Source organism: Amphibalanus amphitrite, unplaced genomic scaffold (assembly GCF_019059575.1).
Source record: "Amphibalanus amphitrite isolate SeventyFive unplaced genomic scaffold, NRLGWU_Aamphi_draft 000373F_arrow, whole genome shotgun sequence".
NCBI lineage: Eukaryota > Metazoa > Arthropoda > Thecostraca > Balanomorpha > Balanidae > Amphibalanus > Amphibalanus amphitrite.
Genome location: NW_024881867.1, coordinates 481412 through 497060, shown reverse-complemented (window position 1 = coordinate 497060; position 15649 = coordinate 481412). Strand labels below are relative to the sequence as shown.

The 15649-nt window shown below is 50.3% G+C and overlaps 2 protein-coding genes across 4 annotated transcripts in view; one reads left to right on the top strand and one right to left on the bottom strand.

Annotated features, from left to right (window-relative positions):
- LOC122389810 (pre-mRNA-splicing regulator female-lethal(2)D-like) overlaps nt 1-10858 on the top strand; it is a 42301-nt gene extending 31443 nt beyond the window's left edge. The window contains exons 1-6 of one of the 3 annotated variants that reach the window (XM_043382217.1): nt 592-640; nt 4854-5023; nt 5429-5538; nt 6482-6654; nt 9128-9282; nt 10018-10858. In XM_043382217.1, coding sequence (XP_043238152.1) covers nt 4870-5023; nt 5429-5538; nt 6482-6654; nt 9128-9282; nt 10018-10562 — 1137 coding nt within the window. In that variant the 5' untranslated portion in view covers nt 592-640; nt 4854-4869 and the 3' untranslated portion in view covers nt 10563-10858. Of the gene's footprint in view, nt 1-591; nt 641-1089; nt 1154-4853; nt 5024-5428; nt 5539-6481; nt 6655-9127; nt 9283-10017 lie in introns of those variants that run through there. The other 2 variants (XM_043382215.1, XM_043382216.1) reach the window with 2 other exon arrangements.
- A 1689-nt stretch (nt 10859-12547) lies between these two features.
- On the bottom strand, nt 12548-14970 carry LOC122389811 (60S ribosomal protein L30-like). The gene is made up of 4 exons (XM_043382218.1): nt 14897-14970; nt 13559-13595; nt 13197-13342; nt 12548-12740 (listed from the first exon to the last, which is right to left on the bottom strand). Exons 2-4 carry the CDS (start codon nt 13577-13579, stop codon nt 12569-12571), a joined length of 339 nt encoding a protein of 112 aa, XP_043238153.1. The 5' UTR covers nt 13580-13595; nt 14897-14970; the 3' UTR covers nt 12548-12568.
- Between the last annotated feature and the right edge of the window lie 679 nt (nt 14971-15649).

The following is a 15649-nucleotide window of genomic DNA, read 5'->3' as shown; positions in this document are numbered from 1 at the left end:
AATAATCAGCATCAAAAACTGTATTGGCATAAAAAGTTATATGTGTATCAAAAGGGTCCGCTCAAAATGACCTTGACATTTGACCCGTCATTTCTCCGTAATTTGACCTTGCCAAAACGAGAAAAATTAGCAGTAGAATTGTTGACACAGGTTACATCATTGAGCAAAAATATATAGAAATCTAAGGGGTCCTTTTTTTCTCACCTGACCACGAGGTCACTTCTACTTCCTGTATTACACAAACGTGACCTTGATTCTGACCTTTGACCTATTATATATCAGTTCGTGCTGCTTGCCAAAGTAAGATACTGATATTTTTGAAATCAGCTTGTTGCGGACTATAGGTGTGCAAATTTTTACGAGAATCCAAAGGGTCCGCCGAGAATGACCTTGAACTTTGACCTAAGATTTCTCAGTTTTTAGGGGGTGCCAAGCCTAAATGATTTATTTATATAATGAGCATGTCCTGCTCTATCTATCCTGTAAATTTAAATCGATTCTGAGGGGTCTGTTTTTGTCATTTTTTCCACGAATGTGGTGCTGGAATCCGAATCCGAATTTGAAGCCAACTTTATGAACGTTCGATAAGGTAGGTTATTCAAGCCGACAGAAGTTAAAATGAGCTACAATTTGGTGCAGGGTAAATAGCCATAAATTTCATTACTCATTGTCCGATATTAAGATCTAACTTGTGAGACTAACTCTGTATTAAGTATTTTGTTGGAGCAGGAGCTATTGTGAATCTGAATGCCAGGCAATCTAATAAAAGTGTAAGATTTTTATAAATGATATGTTGATATGCCTTGAAAATAATAAATATATTACATGATTAGTCCAGTTGGGCACCTGTCAAGAGTGGAGTACGAGTGGAGTCAAGAGTGGAGCTACAGATCCGTGCTTGGGCCACTGCTGTTTGTAATCTACGTGAATGGCGTTCCTGATGTCCAGTCTGCAAAGTATGGCAATTTCGACGAGATCTCGGTGCAGGCTTGTTCAGCTGGTGCGGATTTGGTGCGGTGCGGTGCCGATTTGGCCTGGTGCGGCGCAAATTTAATGAAGTGCATTGCGGCATTGGCTTAGTAACGGACGCAACAGACCTGATAAGATAGATGAAAATCGAAAAAACTGTTGGAACTTTGAAGTTTGACATCACGTAGGTAATTCATTGTGCTCTCTGGTCTTAAAGGGACCCTCCCACCTTAACATTAGTTTTGAGTTGAGATAGCCAAGTTTGCGGCCAGGCTCAGAAACCACCATTTATCCTGGTCGCAACCCCCGCAGCTTTATGGTGTTCAAGAAATTTCTTCCCTTTACTTGCAGGGTGGGACCAGCGTGGTCCCTATCTCTTAACCATTACGGGAATCTGATGACGTCATCAGGCTTTCGAACGTCCGTTAAATGTTTGACTAAAACGTTTTGTAGCACGCGGTGGTATATGCTGCGTTGCGCGCAACAAATGCCGCACTTTTAAATAAAGTCGCTTGGAACAGCGGAGATCCCAAAAAGTAAACAAAAGTAAAAGTCTAATATCTTGAAAACCGGTGAATATTTTTCGGTGAAATTTGGTAGATATTCGTTTTCGCTCTTTCTGAACCGAGCGACATCACTTTCATGCCAATTCATAAACTTTTTTTAAGGTGGGAGGGTCCCTTTAATGAGTGTGCGGTGGTCAGGACGGACTGCTGGTGCACGTTAGTGGTGTCAATTTCAGAAAACGTATGTCCAAAGTCCGTCCAATGTCCAATGCTTACGTCGATTGTCCGTCCAAAAATGTCCAAGCCAGTCATTTGTCCAAAGATGTCCGACACCTACGCAATAGTTTACACTCAACACTGTTATTTAATTTGCTTTTCATGTACCGTTACAAGCTCAAAAGTGTTAATCATATCGAAAGCTGAGCTTTCTAATAGCAAATCAATGTTAAACACGACTACTTTTTAAAAAATGTTGAGGTGTAGCAAGCAATTGTCCAAAGTTGTCCAATGCCTGCTGCCATTGTCCAACCGAATTCCGAATTGGACATTGGACGAAATCGGAATTCCGAAGATTCAAGTTCCGATTGACACCACTAGTGCACGTGGGGCCATCAATCACGTGTGTGGCCCGCAAGTTCGCACTCTTCACACTGTTTCAACATGAAACGTACCGCTCCGATCTGTGAGGCGCCGGTGGTAGAGTGTGAGAGATGAGCACGGCAGATGAGAGGGATTCAAGATTTGTACGACTGATAGGAGGGCCAGAAAATCACCGCTCGCCGCTTCAAACAGTCAAATGCGAACAATTTTCTATCGTGTGTGTTCGTCGGCGCAGCTAATAGGTTGTGTCGAAAGAATCTGATTTTGTTGCTTTCTGCACTCTGCAGCAATCGTAAACGAGATGCGCTCGGCTCATGTAAGGGTTTAGCGGCGTCACTCGGTGGCAGGTAGGGCGAGATGTGCATGGCTGATGGCAGGCCTTGAGACTTCAGGCCCACGACTTTGCCGCGGCCAAGGCCGCTAAGTATAGTCAAATCCGCCGTGAATGACTTGCCTATCAGATTTGTTGTTCGATACAGCTGATGACCGATGGAGAAATGCCGAAAATGCATGCATGCGATGATCCCACTTCTTGCCGTTCATATTTCTATTTCAATAACTGGGGCCTTCACAAGTTGTCAAGCCGTTTAGCTAAATGGCAGTGTCGACAGTCGACATCATCAGGGTAACCATGGGACATGGCACAATAATCACTCTGGATGAATCGCCAAGGGCAAGTACCGGATAGGGTTCTTGTATTGGCGTGACATGCTTTTTGTTCTAGTCTTGCAGTGCAGTTATTTCTCGTTTCGCTTTCATACCACTGAGAGGGCAGGCTTGTGGCTCATCTCAATAATTGAGGTCAGTGCGGCTTTCAACTGGTCTCTTGTGCGGGTTCGGAGCGGATTGTTTGTACTCTCGGCCGGCTTTGGTGCGGATTTCCCGCCCCTGTTTGAAGGATTGGTGCGGATTTTGAACTTGGGCCGGTGCGCCTCGTCGACCTGCAAGCCATACTTTGCAGACTGGCCTGATGCTGTGCAGTGCAACATACAGATGTTTGCAGACGACACCAAAATCTACCGTCCACTGAGTAGCTCGTCAGACGCTGAAAGGTTGCAGGCCGACTTGAACGTAGCCATCGACTGGTCAGACGTGGCAGCTCCACTTCAATGTAGAAAAGTGTAGGGTTCTGCACATTGGAAGGGCCAGCGAAGGTCAGATGTACTCCATGGGTGATGCGCAGTTGAAGAATCCACCGTTGAGAAAGATCTTGGTGTCCTGGTCGATAGTGAGTTGAAGTTTCGGGAGCACGCTGCAGCTGCGGTGTCAAAGGCCACACGTGTTCTATCAGTGATTCGCAGATCTTTTGAATCCGTCGACGCAGAAACGCTCCCAGCCCTTTTCAAAACACTGGTCAGACCACACTTGGAGTATTGCTACTCTGTCTGGGGCCCATTCAGTCGAGCAGATCAACGAGTGGAGAGGGTACAACGAAGAGTTACCAAGTTGATACCAGCGATCAAGAACCTACCGTACACTGAGAGGCTCCGACGTCTAGGTCTGCCGTCACTCTACTACAGGAGGCGACGAGGAGATATGATCGCGATATACCAGCTGCTGCACGGTGGAGTCGACCGGGATCCGGAGCTGTTTAGCACGCCAGCTGCCGCTGGTCCCACCAGAGGCCACGCCTGGAAATTGAGGAAACCGAGGGCTGAAACAAGAACGAGAAGACTCGCTCTTGGAGTCAGGGTCGTAAACGACTGGAACGCCCTACCAGCATCGGTTGTTTCATCTCGCTCCTTGAATGCCTTCAAAGCCAAGCTCGACGCCCACTGGTCCCACCTCCAATACACCATTCACATCAATGATGTGACATAGTGTGGTATGATGACAATGAGGAAGTGACATAGTCAAGGAGCTCGATAAAATAAGAGTCAAAGGCCAAGTGGCCTTCTAAATCTCGTACATCGTAAGTGTAAGTGTAAAAATTAGTATTGCCTCCTAAATTACTTACTTATGAAGTAGGTACCTGGTGACCAGGTCTTATCCATACAGCTTCTTTATTGACCCTTAGGTAGTGGTCAAACATGTTAAGGTATTCTCATGACTACAGCCTGGGTGGATCCTGAATGTCTTACATTGTCATTTTCTGTACCTTGAACATTCACTGTCTGAGGTTTCCTTGGCTGAACTTGTACTGAATGTATGGGCCGACCTACTGCAGTGTACTGGCCCAATGTGCATCCTATTGGCTAAATTTGAGTTGTTTTTTGTCTTTCATGTGTCCTAGTGGATAAGGCATCAGTCTTTTACTTGATTGGAGGAAGTTTGCAGCCAGGAAAGTCAATGTCGTTTGAGCCACGTTTCTACAGTGTACTTTGAGTGTATATTCAGCCAGCTGACACCTAGCGAGAGGGGCCATGCTAGACCCAGGAGGACTGTGTTACCAATTACCTGCATTCGTCACACTTTTGATTAGAAATATCACTGGTGAACCGGGCACGGGCGAGGTCAGGTGGTGTGTCTGTAGTGTCATTTGCAACAAGCACGGCTTACGAGTAGCGTGGCACCCCGGGCCTAAAGCCCCCCCCCCTCATCCATTCACACTAAATTTCTTGATTTTTCTTTAAAACAAAAGCTGTAACTATTCATGCCAGAGATGAGGGAATTTCCTGAAGAAGAAAAAAACAGTCGTAACCCGGCATGCCTTGTCTCGAGACCTGGGGTTACCTATATAGCACCGGAACAGAGCTCTGTCTGGCCACTGACCAGCTGCTCAGCTGCTCTGTGGGCCGAGTTGGAGTGGCTGAATCATCAGCCGTGGTTTGGTTTCAGGTGGCATCACCTTGTCATGCTGATGAATATGGGAGATGACGGGAACGACGTCAAAAGAGTCGTGATCTCCGAGGACGACCTCATGTCCATCAACAAGGAGGCTCTGCTCAAGATATGGAAGAGGCAGGAGAAGTACATCACTTCACTGGAGCAAAAACATCTGGCAGAAGGTGGGCTATGATTTGGTGACTGCTTGTCCTCTCTAAATAGTGCAACTGTTTTAATTCTTGTTTATACTAAATAAATGTCAACTCGTCAGTCTTGGTACTGACTGAAAATCAATTGTCTCATTTTTTTTTAGTGCTTCTGTAGAAGCTTGATTACTTTGGCTCAAGAGAACTTCGAATAACATATGGCCAGTTTGATTGGATGTGAATTAAGTATATTTAAACTAGATAATTGTTCTCAATAACAATGTTAAAGCAGCTGCGTATACTTAAGAGCCGTTCTTAGGTAGCACACCTATAGGTATCCAACCTTATCCTAAGAAATATGAACATAAAATGGGAGTCGAAAATGGGAAATTAAAATGGGAGTGTGCTACTGAATATGATTATTATCTATTTCCATTGCAGTGAAAGATCTGGAGGCGAAACTGCAGACGGCCCTCCACGATAGTCAGAGGAAGGAGGACCTCATGGTGATGAGATTAAATGCCAAAGAGCAGGAGCTGCAGGACTACATGGTGAGTGCTCGTCTCGGACAGACCGGGCTGGCTGATTGATCAGAGTTGGCACGCCGTGGTCAAATTACACCGTGTCCTGAAATATTGCTCGACACTTGACACTTGGACAGTCGAGCATCATGTGCCGGCCTCCCAGCTGCTGTCATGAGTTCCCGACCTGGGCCGGTTTGTGCGGCATTGCAGGCGTGGCTGTCTGCGGCGCGTCAGCTGCCAATTATCCCAGTTGCCGCATCCGTCAGTGGCGCTATCAGCTGCCCTGTGCCGGGCGGGCGCGGCCACTGCGGGGTGCGGGCCACCCCTCAGGGACACAGACAGGGCGGCCACTGCCGCGCGCGGGGGGGGGGGATCCAGCGCCACATCAGCTAGACCCATCGTCCCTGTCGGGTTCCTCTCAGCTCCGCCGTTGGCCGCAAACGGCGTTCATTGAGTTATAATTCTCCCCGATCAGGGCAATACACATGACACTGTCAGCAGGTGCCCAGTGCAGCAGCACTTTCCATATTTCGGGGGGGGGGGGTGGAAATGGCCAACGGGCCAACGGGACGGGTGTGTGGCCAGTACACGGTACCTTTACAACATCAGTGAAATGTCAGCTCATTCACATGAAGCTTCGAAGCCTTGACATGCTTTATTTCAGGTTTTATTATGTCTTACGTGTGTGCCATTTTTATTCTAACGATTTTATCGGTGCCAGTTAGGTAACAGCCATAAGAAGAGTGACGGTTTTTAAGCTTTAGCGTTCATCTCATTCGTTGTCCGATTTGTGGTTGCAACGGACAAAATGCACTGAATTTTTAGGGTTTGATAATCGCAATTGCTCTTCTTAGAAAGGGCCTGGTGTTTTATTATAACCACTTTCCCCATTATTCGACGATCTTGTATTTTATTTGCCGACTAACTACTGTATATTATCGTTCACACATGCGTTGTTTGTTCGTTTCAGAACCAGATCAGCGAGATGAAGTCGTCCAGCGCCAACTCTGCCGTGCGGAACCTGCTTCTGGACCCGGCAGTGAACTTTATCATAGAGAAACTAAAACGGGAACTGTGTGACACCAAGGCCAAACTGGAGGAGACTCAGAGCGAACTGTCGGCATGGAAGTTCACCCCGGACAGGTGTGCTCTCTCGCCGCTATTCCCGCGCTCGGCTCCCCAAGATGTGCCTGCGCCCGCCCGCGCGAGCGACTGACATTTGCAGCCACGGGCCGGCGGCGCCGTGTCCGAGGCCGCGCCCCTCTGACTGGGGACGACCGCACACGGACGCTCGCGGGGCCCGCCAGAGCAGCTGCTGCATGACTGTGATAGGAACGTCCGGCCTAGCCGACTGAGTGTAGTAACGAGTCTTTCATTCGGTGATTCTGGAATGCGCCTAGGTTTGAATTATGCATTGTGTGTGGGGCACAGTCGGTTCATGTTAGTTTATGAGCTGTGGGTTCACCTGGGTAGACATGGCCTAAGGTGCCAATTGCTGTTTATATGGCCAATAATCCTCATCCGTTTAGGTTTGTTATCCTGCTGTGATTGTGGCATGCATACTGTACTAGTTATTCGTTTAAGTTTTGTTGACTTTGCTTTTGTGAATTCATTTTGTTATTCAACCAGTTTTCGCCTAATGTTTAGTTCGTTTCTTTTGCGGTATTAATTTTCAACTTAACTTCTTAAAAAAAAAACTAGTTTCTTCAACCAGCATTTTTGGAAGTAGTGAAACACACGTAAAGACGAACATCTTAGGGCTACAATGTTAAAAAAAACATTGCTTAACACGATGCTTGTTAAGAACCATTTACTGATCTTTTGTAGCTTATCTCGAGCTTAAGCATCGTAACTTCGCCCGTCAACTTCCCAGGGTATAAATGAGTCGCCTGAATATTCAAACGTCGACATTTCTGTCAGGGGTCTCTCAACAATATGTTTAATACCTGGTGTCAGCTGGTGACCGTCTACTTGTTTTGTCGCCTAGTGTCACAACTCGCCACCGATACTGTCAAACGTTTACAGCCGTTTGGGGCCTTCGCGCGTTATTTCTGTAAGCATGGGTATGCGTGTGGTGGCGTGAATGGCTGGTGGGCGACTGGATGAGTGAGTCTGAATGGTCTTCTTACGTCCTCTTGCCTGTCTGCTTCGATGGCGCCTATTTAACCGCAGCCACATTTACAGCCATTGCCACGAGTTGCCGCCAGAAAGCGCCCCGCCGGGGTAGATCTCCGAGCCTCAGTGGCTCCTGTGATAGCGCGAGAGCGGTGCACGGAGCGGATCCGCGCTCCGCCGCGGAGCCGGTGCTCAGAGACGCGCGCGGTGGCTCGCAGGCAGCGGTGTGCGCGCGCTGGCAGGTCCCGGTGCAGTGGCGAGATGCGCGCGAGGCGAGCGGCGTTGGTGGTGCGCTGGCGGCTTTTGTGGCGTACCAGAGGCGTTGGTGGCGCGCGAGGATCGCTTGTGTCGCGGGGCGCACGCAGTGCCGGGTAGCAGTGCTGTTTACCGGCAGCAGTGCCTGCTGGCCGACCGGAAGGTCAGCGGTGTCACGATCTATGCAGCCTCGCATTGCCTCTCCAAGTGACGGAGGTCCGTCTTCTGCCGGGGGACGTCAGCCGCCCGCCCAGCGTCTGCCAACTCCTTCACCTGCCCATTGCAGGCACCTGCGTGCATCCACCTGTGAGCGAATTTCGCCGCGGAGCCCATGGCGCCGTTGGACGGCGTCAGTGCCCCGAGAGGGTATCGAAAGTCGTGCTCGCGCGCTCGGGGACAGTGCTGGTCGGTGGTGCTCGCGGCGGAGCGTGCGGTGGTGCGTTGGTGCTGGCTCGGTGGTGCGGTGTGCGCGGTGCTCGGCTGATCGCGTGGTGCGCCGTCGGCGGCCGGTGGGCGGGGTGTGCGGCCGGCTAGCAGGTCGGAGAGCGCGCGGCCGGCTGGCAGGTCAGAGATCGTGCGGCCGGCTGGCTGGTCGGAGAGCGCGCGGCCGGTGCGTGCATGAGATGGCAGCGCAGCGGTCGGCGGAGTGTCCGCGGTTCTTCAGCGTCCCGAGTCGCGGCGAGCGCCGGCAGGGCAGTGCTCCTGAAACGCAGTGCTCCTGAAAGGCGAGTTATGCCTTGCGCCAGCTTTTGCCGAGTTCATTTGTGGAAAGTGGCGGTCATCCCACATCAACAGCAGCAGCTACTGAGAGATCGACAGCAGCGGCGGCGTCCCCCTGGGCCTCAGCGCCCCAGCCTGACATGGCCACACGGCGGGCCTCCGTTCGTAATGCTAAGTGTGCTCTGAGAGTGGCGGCGCGGCCCGGTCGGCCGGCCGGCCGCCGGTTGACGTTGCCCCGCCCCGGGCAGGCTGGTGAGTAGCCGCCGCTGATGGCGCCCGGCCTCACCCGCGTCTTTGTGTTGCACACTCTGAGCTGCCGCCTCACACACATAGCTGCTGCCGCTGGCGCCGGTCACCTGTGTGTGCCGTGTTTTCAGAGGGGTGCGGGCCGTAGCGCAGCCGCAGGGAGCGGGTCACTGTCCGTGTGTGACTGTGTGGGTCAGTGGCGCCCGGTGTAACCCCCCGTGCGGTGCGCGCGTGTCGCCGCGGCCGGCCTCTGACGCCGGCCCACCCCGCTGCGTTACAGCCAAACGGGCAAGCGTCTGATGGCCAAGTGTCGGCTGCTGCACCAGGAGAACGAGGAGCTCGGCAAGGTGGTGGCCTCTGGCAAGCTGGCCAAGCTGGAGACGGACCTGGCGCTGCAGCGCAACCTCACCGAGGAGATGAAAAAGGCCCAGTCAGGTGAGCACGCCGCCAGGAGACCGTGCCCGTATGGTGGCTCTGTGCATAGACCCCTTTTAAAGGAGTCTATGCTCTGTGCCATAACCCGTATGATTGCTCTCCTCAGCTGTCGTGTTGCTCTGCATTTGCTATGGTACATTTGCTCACTTCGTGAGTTCCAGAATATGCTTCTGGTTATCGTCATCCGGCAGTCTGCAGAATCTGGTATTCATATAGTAGCTTATCTGTCATCCAAGGACGGGCACGGTGTCTCTGTGGCGTCCATGCTGATTTAGCTACTTTCAACTGGCCACACCACAGGATCGGTTTGACTTATTCAGGACTTACAGCGTCATGATGGGAGAGTTCGTTTGACCTATTAAAGGGATCTGTATACGATTTATAGGAATGTTTGTTTTCCCGCTTTTTGGTGTAGTCTTTAAATTATGTCCAACTAAACTGATATTCTTTCTAGCATTGTTTACTTATAATCAGTACGTTACCAATTTACCTACCTGATAACTCTAGGATAGAAAGTAATTATGTGTGACCGTGTGCCATGACGCATATGTAGAAATTGGTGAGCTGGTTTGCAGATTACGATGTGCCATCTCCAGTGCCGGGTGTGACCCTGTTCTGACCGAGCCGCCGTGTACCGGCAAAGATAAATGAGTCCTCTCCCCGTGTGGTCCTGTTCTGACTGCCCAGAGTGTACCGATGTGGCTCTGTTCTGACTGCGCCGCCGTGTGCCGGCAGAGATGGACGAGCTCGTCCAAGAGCTGGACGAGGACATGGAGGGCATGCAGAGCACCATCCTGCACCTGCAGCAGCAGCTGCGCGAGGCCAAGGCGCAGGCGGCGGCCGCGCCCAGCGCCAACGGTGTGTCCGCCCAGCCGGCCGACGACGCCAGCGCCAGCGCGCTCAACGGCCACGCCGAGCCCGAGGCGGAGCCGGACGGCGAGCAGCCGGAGCCGGAGCCGGAGCCGGTGAAGGAGCCGGCGGCTGAGCCGGAGCCCAGGACGGCAGTGACGGCGGGCGGCTCGCCGCCGGAGCCGGCGCCGCCGCCCGACAAACCGGAGCCGCCGGCGGCCGCCGAGCCGGAGCCCGCCGACCGGACGAGCCCAGAGCCGACCGGGCGGCGCCGCCGGCGGCGGGCCGAGCAGCCCGAGACGGGCGCCAGCCCCGAGCCGGGCAGGACTAAGCGGCGCGCCGCCGCCGCCGCCGAGGACTCGCCCGGCCGGCGCGCCAAGCGGACTCGCTCCTCGGATGATGGCGGCGCGCCGGCGGCGTCGGCCGACTAGCGGCGCCAGTGTCCCCCCCCCCCTCCCCCGAGCGGCGAGGGCGCCGCCACTACACCGCTCCCCATGCCCGCGACGCATCATCGTATTATCTTACGTTTTCTATGAGCCGTGTTATATTTGTGATGTTAAGTTCAGTCTGTCTGCTCGGAAAGCAATTTCTAACGGTCATCCGCGCGCGCATGTCCATTTTATCCCGTCCCGGGCCTGTGCTATTCCACGTCAGATCGTGGAAGTGATCGTGGTTTTAACGGATGACCATGTTATGTGTACAAACTCGAATACATAAGTATTGTGATGCCGAACTTGTCACGACTGCCCATGTGGTTTCAAACCCAGCATATGGTTAGCATCCTAGGTCATTTCAGGGGAGGAAGCTAGGGATGAACTGCGCTCGTATGTTTGCCATTACGGTTTTATATCGGTTGCTCGGTGTCCTTGGGATGATCCTGGCAGAACCCTTGAGATGAGCAATCGCACTTTTCCTTAGTTCACAAGATGTGCCGGTGTTTGGTCATGATCTTCGCAATTAGGAATTCGTGAATTCATGTGTGCGCAGACATGCTTCAAGATAACGCTAGCCTTCGCTTTCAGAGGTCGATTTCTCGCAATTTTGACGACTGAAATCCCGAATTTTTAGCAAGGCTGACCCTCTCCGCCTCGTCTGACCTCGGCCATCATCGTGTCCGTCTATCTATCAGCAGATTGGCGGATATGCCATCATCTAGTGTATCTAACCGGAGCGTAGTGATAGCTGGAGATCAATAAGTCGGATGGCGAGCAATCAGTTCTTTTTTCTATGAAGGGGGAGTGCCTCGCTTTATTGGTTGGTGTTTTTTCTATGAAGGGGGAGTGCCTCGCATTATTGGTAAAGTAATCTTGCCTCGCTCAAGAGCAATCCCGGCTGCCATGGTACACTAGCGCCACCTACATTTTAACATCACCACCCATCACATCCCGGACGAGACCCTCAGAGCAGAGGTCGTACGTGGTCCGACCACCCCGAGGTCTGCTGGCCGCTCTCAGTCACCCACTCATCGATCATAATTCAGAGGCTTTAACTGTTATTCGGTCCCCTACGAATTGCTGAAATGCCTAGCAACACACCCGACAGCGCTTTCATCGTGATTCGTGTAGTCAGCAGCACTAGTCGACCGCTCCCGGACCATTCTGGGCAGAGGCCCGTTCAGCACAATATCGTCCATCTCACCAAGCATATCGCACCGCACACCAGGGCCCTGTTTCACCGGTGATAGCAGCACGCTACTATCAAATTGCGCGAGCTGACGTAATGTGATGACGTCACACTAATGACGTTTCGTGTAATCCGTGAGCTTTTTCATAGCTACGTTTGGAACAGAGTTGCTGTCTCGTTGAATGCGTTTGATACATTCGCACGGCCGTGAAGATGCTAGCAGCAATAATTGATGACATCACACAGATTGACGACGGCATAGTTTGTTGATGTTTCCATGGAAACCCAATTTGACACGTGTGATAGCAGCGTGCTGCTATCACCGGTGAAACAGGGCCCCTATCGCTAGCAGTGTACCTACCGACCGATCTGAAGCCATGTAGGTCTGCGCTATTCGAAACAGGTTCCAATGGACGAGACTGAGAGGCACTTCACCGAGGTGTGCGGAAAGTCCAGGAGTGCTCGCAGTAAAACAGATGACCGTAACAGGGCTGGGTTTTTAAGTGATACAGTATTGCTTTCACGCACGTCTTCTGCCCTGCAGCTTAGCACGCGGCCTCGCCAGTCTGTACAGCGGCGGGGTAAGTAATGCTGTGTTGAAAGGGCTTTCAATAGGTCAGCAACCTTACTGCCGTGTGCACTGTGATGAACCCTGTAACCTCGCCACGAGTCACCAGCCGGCTACGCGAACAACGACCGCGACTCCTTCCACTACATCAGGCCGCACTCTGTCCGTTTCCGCGCAGACAGCCCACCGATCCCTCCCGCCTCTCTCCCCATTCAAAAGCCGGCGTGCGTCACTGCGTCCGTGTATTTACTGTCCCTCGGGCATGGAGCGGATGATGTCGGAGTCGCCCGGGTCCGTGATGGCCATGCCGCACACGCGGAAGTACTTGCCGCAGGCGGTGCCCAGCTCGATGTTGTTGCCATTGTAGTGGTGCACGCCCGTCTTGGCCAGCATTGCGTAGTACTCGATCTCAGATTTCCTGCGAAATCCAGCGCAGAGTGAATAATGAACAAATAACTAGCAGTCAGGGACACCCCTATGCCCTGAAATACCTGTGCATAAAATTATTAAAAAATCGATTAACTTGAAATTTGATGGCACTATATGCCTATTAAGACATGAAATAATTACTATTATTGGTACAATTATTATTGTTAGTATTATTACTATTATTATTACTAGTAGTAGTAGTAGTAGTAGTTTAATTATTATCAATTACTGACTAAGCAAAATCCATTTGTGAATTCTATTTCTTAAAAAAATGGGTACCATTCCTACAATGACAAAAGCCATACTGATTCTCTTATAATTCTAAATTTGCTAATTGAAATAGGTAGCCTTGCAAGATACAGTATGGCTTTTGCGTGTTGTTTGAGACTTCTCCATAGACGTTCAGACCCATGGCATGGGCTGAAGGTCTACTTCTCAGTCTCACCTAAGGGCAGGGGTGTTGCTGGCAATGATAACAAGCTTAGCTTTGCCCAGGCGAAGCTGCTTCAGCGTCTGCTTGTAGCCAAAGCAGTATTTGCCAGACTTCATCACCAGGGCCAGTCTGGAGTTGATGGACTCCAGGGCCTTCTTCTGCAATATACAACACAGAGGGGAGTCAGGTCACATCATTATGTGGGCATTCAAACTTCCACGGAAACACCAGGCTCCTCTGAGGGAATGCAATGAAATGTCTCATTTTATGTCGACAATTAGGGACTGGAGACTTTGGCAGAGTACCTACTAATCACCATGCACCATACCATGCAGTTAAAATTAAAAGGTCAAAAGATGAGAGATCAGACATACCTGCTTCTTCTGGGCCACCATGGTTGCAGCTATGTATCTGAAAAAGAAGAAATGGTAGTTCAACCATCAAGCATTTTGATTCATCTTACAAACGAGTTTCAATCTGAATGTACACTTCACTGTGTGTAACTAAGGAATTTGGATGATAATAACTGTAGATGTTGCTTCATTTTAAATTGCTTCTTTATTCAGGCTTAACCTTCTCCAGACCTATTAGTTTCTACATCAGAACCAGCCGATGGGGGAAGGGGGCTATACGACCCCCGTTTTGCCTGATGGAGTTGAGGGCCTTGTGGAAAAAATGACTGTTTAGACCATTACGAAATGCAGCAACTGGTTCACGATATTACAGTCTCAGGTCAACTGTTGACCTCCAGTCAGGTCAAGTGGCCAAAGGCAAGGATCAACAGCCTAAAAAAAAAATGCCACAGGGCGATGTTGGCACCATTACATTCCCCTGGTTCAGGCGCATCAAATGATATACCAGTCGGGGAAACTATGGTAAAATCTGCTATTTTTAGCAGTCTGCTATTTTTAACAGAAATCTGCCAAAAATGGGTACGCATGTAACGTCATCGTACCCAAATATAGCAGATTTGGGTACGGCCCCATACAAAAGCAGATCTGCACCCTAATTGAAGCAAATGCGCATCAAATGCCTGGCAGATTCATAATTAGAATAGTGCTGAGAATGTCCTCTGATATTTTTGTTCAGATCTGACTATTTTCAAATAATGAATTTGAAAATAGTCGGATCTGAACAACAATAGCAGAGATCACTCTCAGCACTATTCTCATCATGAATCTGCCAGGCATTTGATGCACATTTGCTTCAATTAGGGTGTAGATCTGCTTTTGTATGGGGCCGTACCCAAATCTGCTATATTTGGGTACGATGTCACATGCGTACCCTTTTTTGGCAGATTTCTGTCAAAAATAGCAGACTGCTAAAAATAGCAGATTTTGCCATAGTTTCCCCGACTGATACTTTTTGTTTGAGTGAGGGCAACCTAAGGTCTTCACCACAGGCTGCGTATTGCTGGCCACCAGAATATTGTGCTGGACTGTTCAACAAAACACTGCCGCCCAAGGTCTGTGACGTCACCAAACATGCGGTGTCACACCCGATAGAATATTCTGCTGAGCCTGAAGTAGGCCTCAGCCCACACAAACTACAGCCATGAAGCTTCATGAAGGGCAATAGCCTAGAGAAAATAAGCAATTAAGAGGCACTGCACGAATGGAATAAAGTTGAAGAAAAGCTCTTAATTTGCAAAATGAATGGAACAAAAGCGTAAATCCAAAAATGGCAATACGAGGAACAGAAATACAACCTACCACGATCGGATCACAAGCCGGAAAGAAAGACGTAGAGATGATCATGATTACTAAAACAACAAATTATGCTGTTTTTGTTTTGATACTGATCTGCTAAAATACGTTCATTTTACACTTTAAAAACACTTAAAGCAATTTGAAGCAAAATTTTGAGTATATTTGATAGACTTTGCAACCGAGTGAAACGTCATCACTATTACTTGTACTTTTACGCACTGCTGCTAGATGACGCTAGCAGCATTGACGCCAGCTATTCTGTTATAGATGTCGCCTGAATGCGCTTCGATCCACCTCCACTCCCCCTGTCCCATACTACCGAACACGGACTTTATTTAGGGCCTTGCTCGAGACGCACAAATCCTTCCTAATTCCTTCACGCCAGCATCGATCGATCCCGCTGCAGATCTTTCATCGCCAAGCCCAATACGGTCGCCCTCATCCGACGTGGGTTTGCTCCTCAGGGGCAGGAGAGTTCTATAGCCTTGACTCTTGAGGGGCAGGCTTGCACCTGACGCCAGCGGACTGGGTCACGGGTGGCCAGTCCATCGTGACGGGCCCAGCCCCGGCGACGCATCAGCGGGGCCGCCCAGACCAATGTGTGCCCCCAAATCCTAAATGTTCATGATAACAGCGGGTAATCACGTTTCAAGATAATAACATAACTGGTCGTTATTGTAGGTAGGTATCCGTATAGGTACCTACCTAAGTATTCCTAAAAGACCGAATGCCTACCTGCACCGATTGGTATAAGAA

What these genes read in the sequence shown, in the direction of transcription:
- LOC122389811 (XM_043382218.1), bottom strand. Translation starts at nt 13,579, where the DNA reads ATGGTGGCCCAGAAGAAGCAG. An exon ending in TGGTGGCCCAGAAGAAGCAG is followed by an intron (nt 13,343 to 13,558) that starts GTATGTCTGATC and finishes TGTATATTGCAG; the next exon opens with AAGAAGGCCCTGGAGTCCAT. An exon ending in AGCAACACCCCTGCCCTTAG is followed by an intron (nt 12,741 to 13,196) that starts GTGAGACTGAGA and finishes TGGATTTCGCAG; the next exon opens with GAAATCTGAGATCGAGTACT.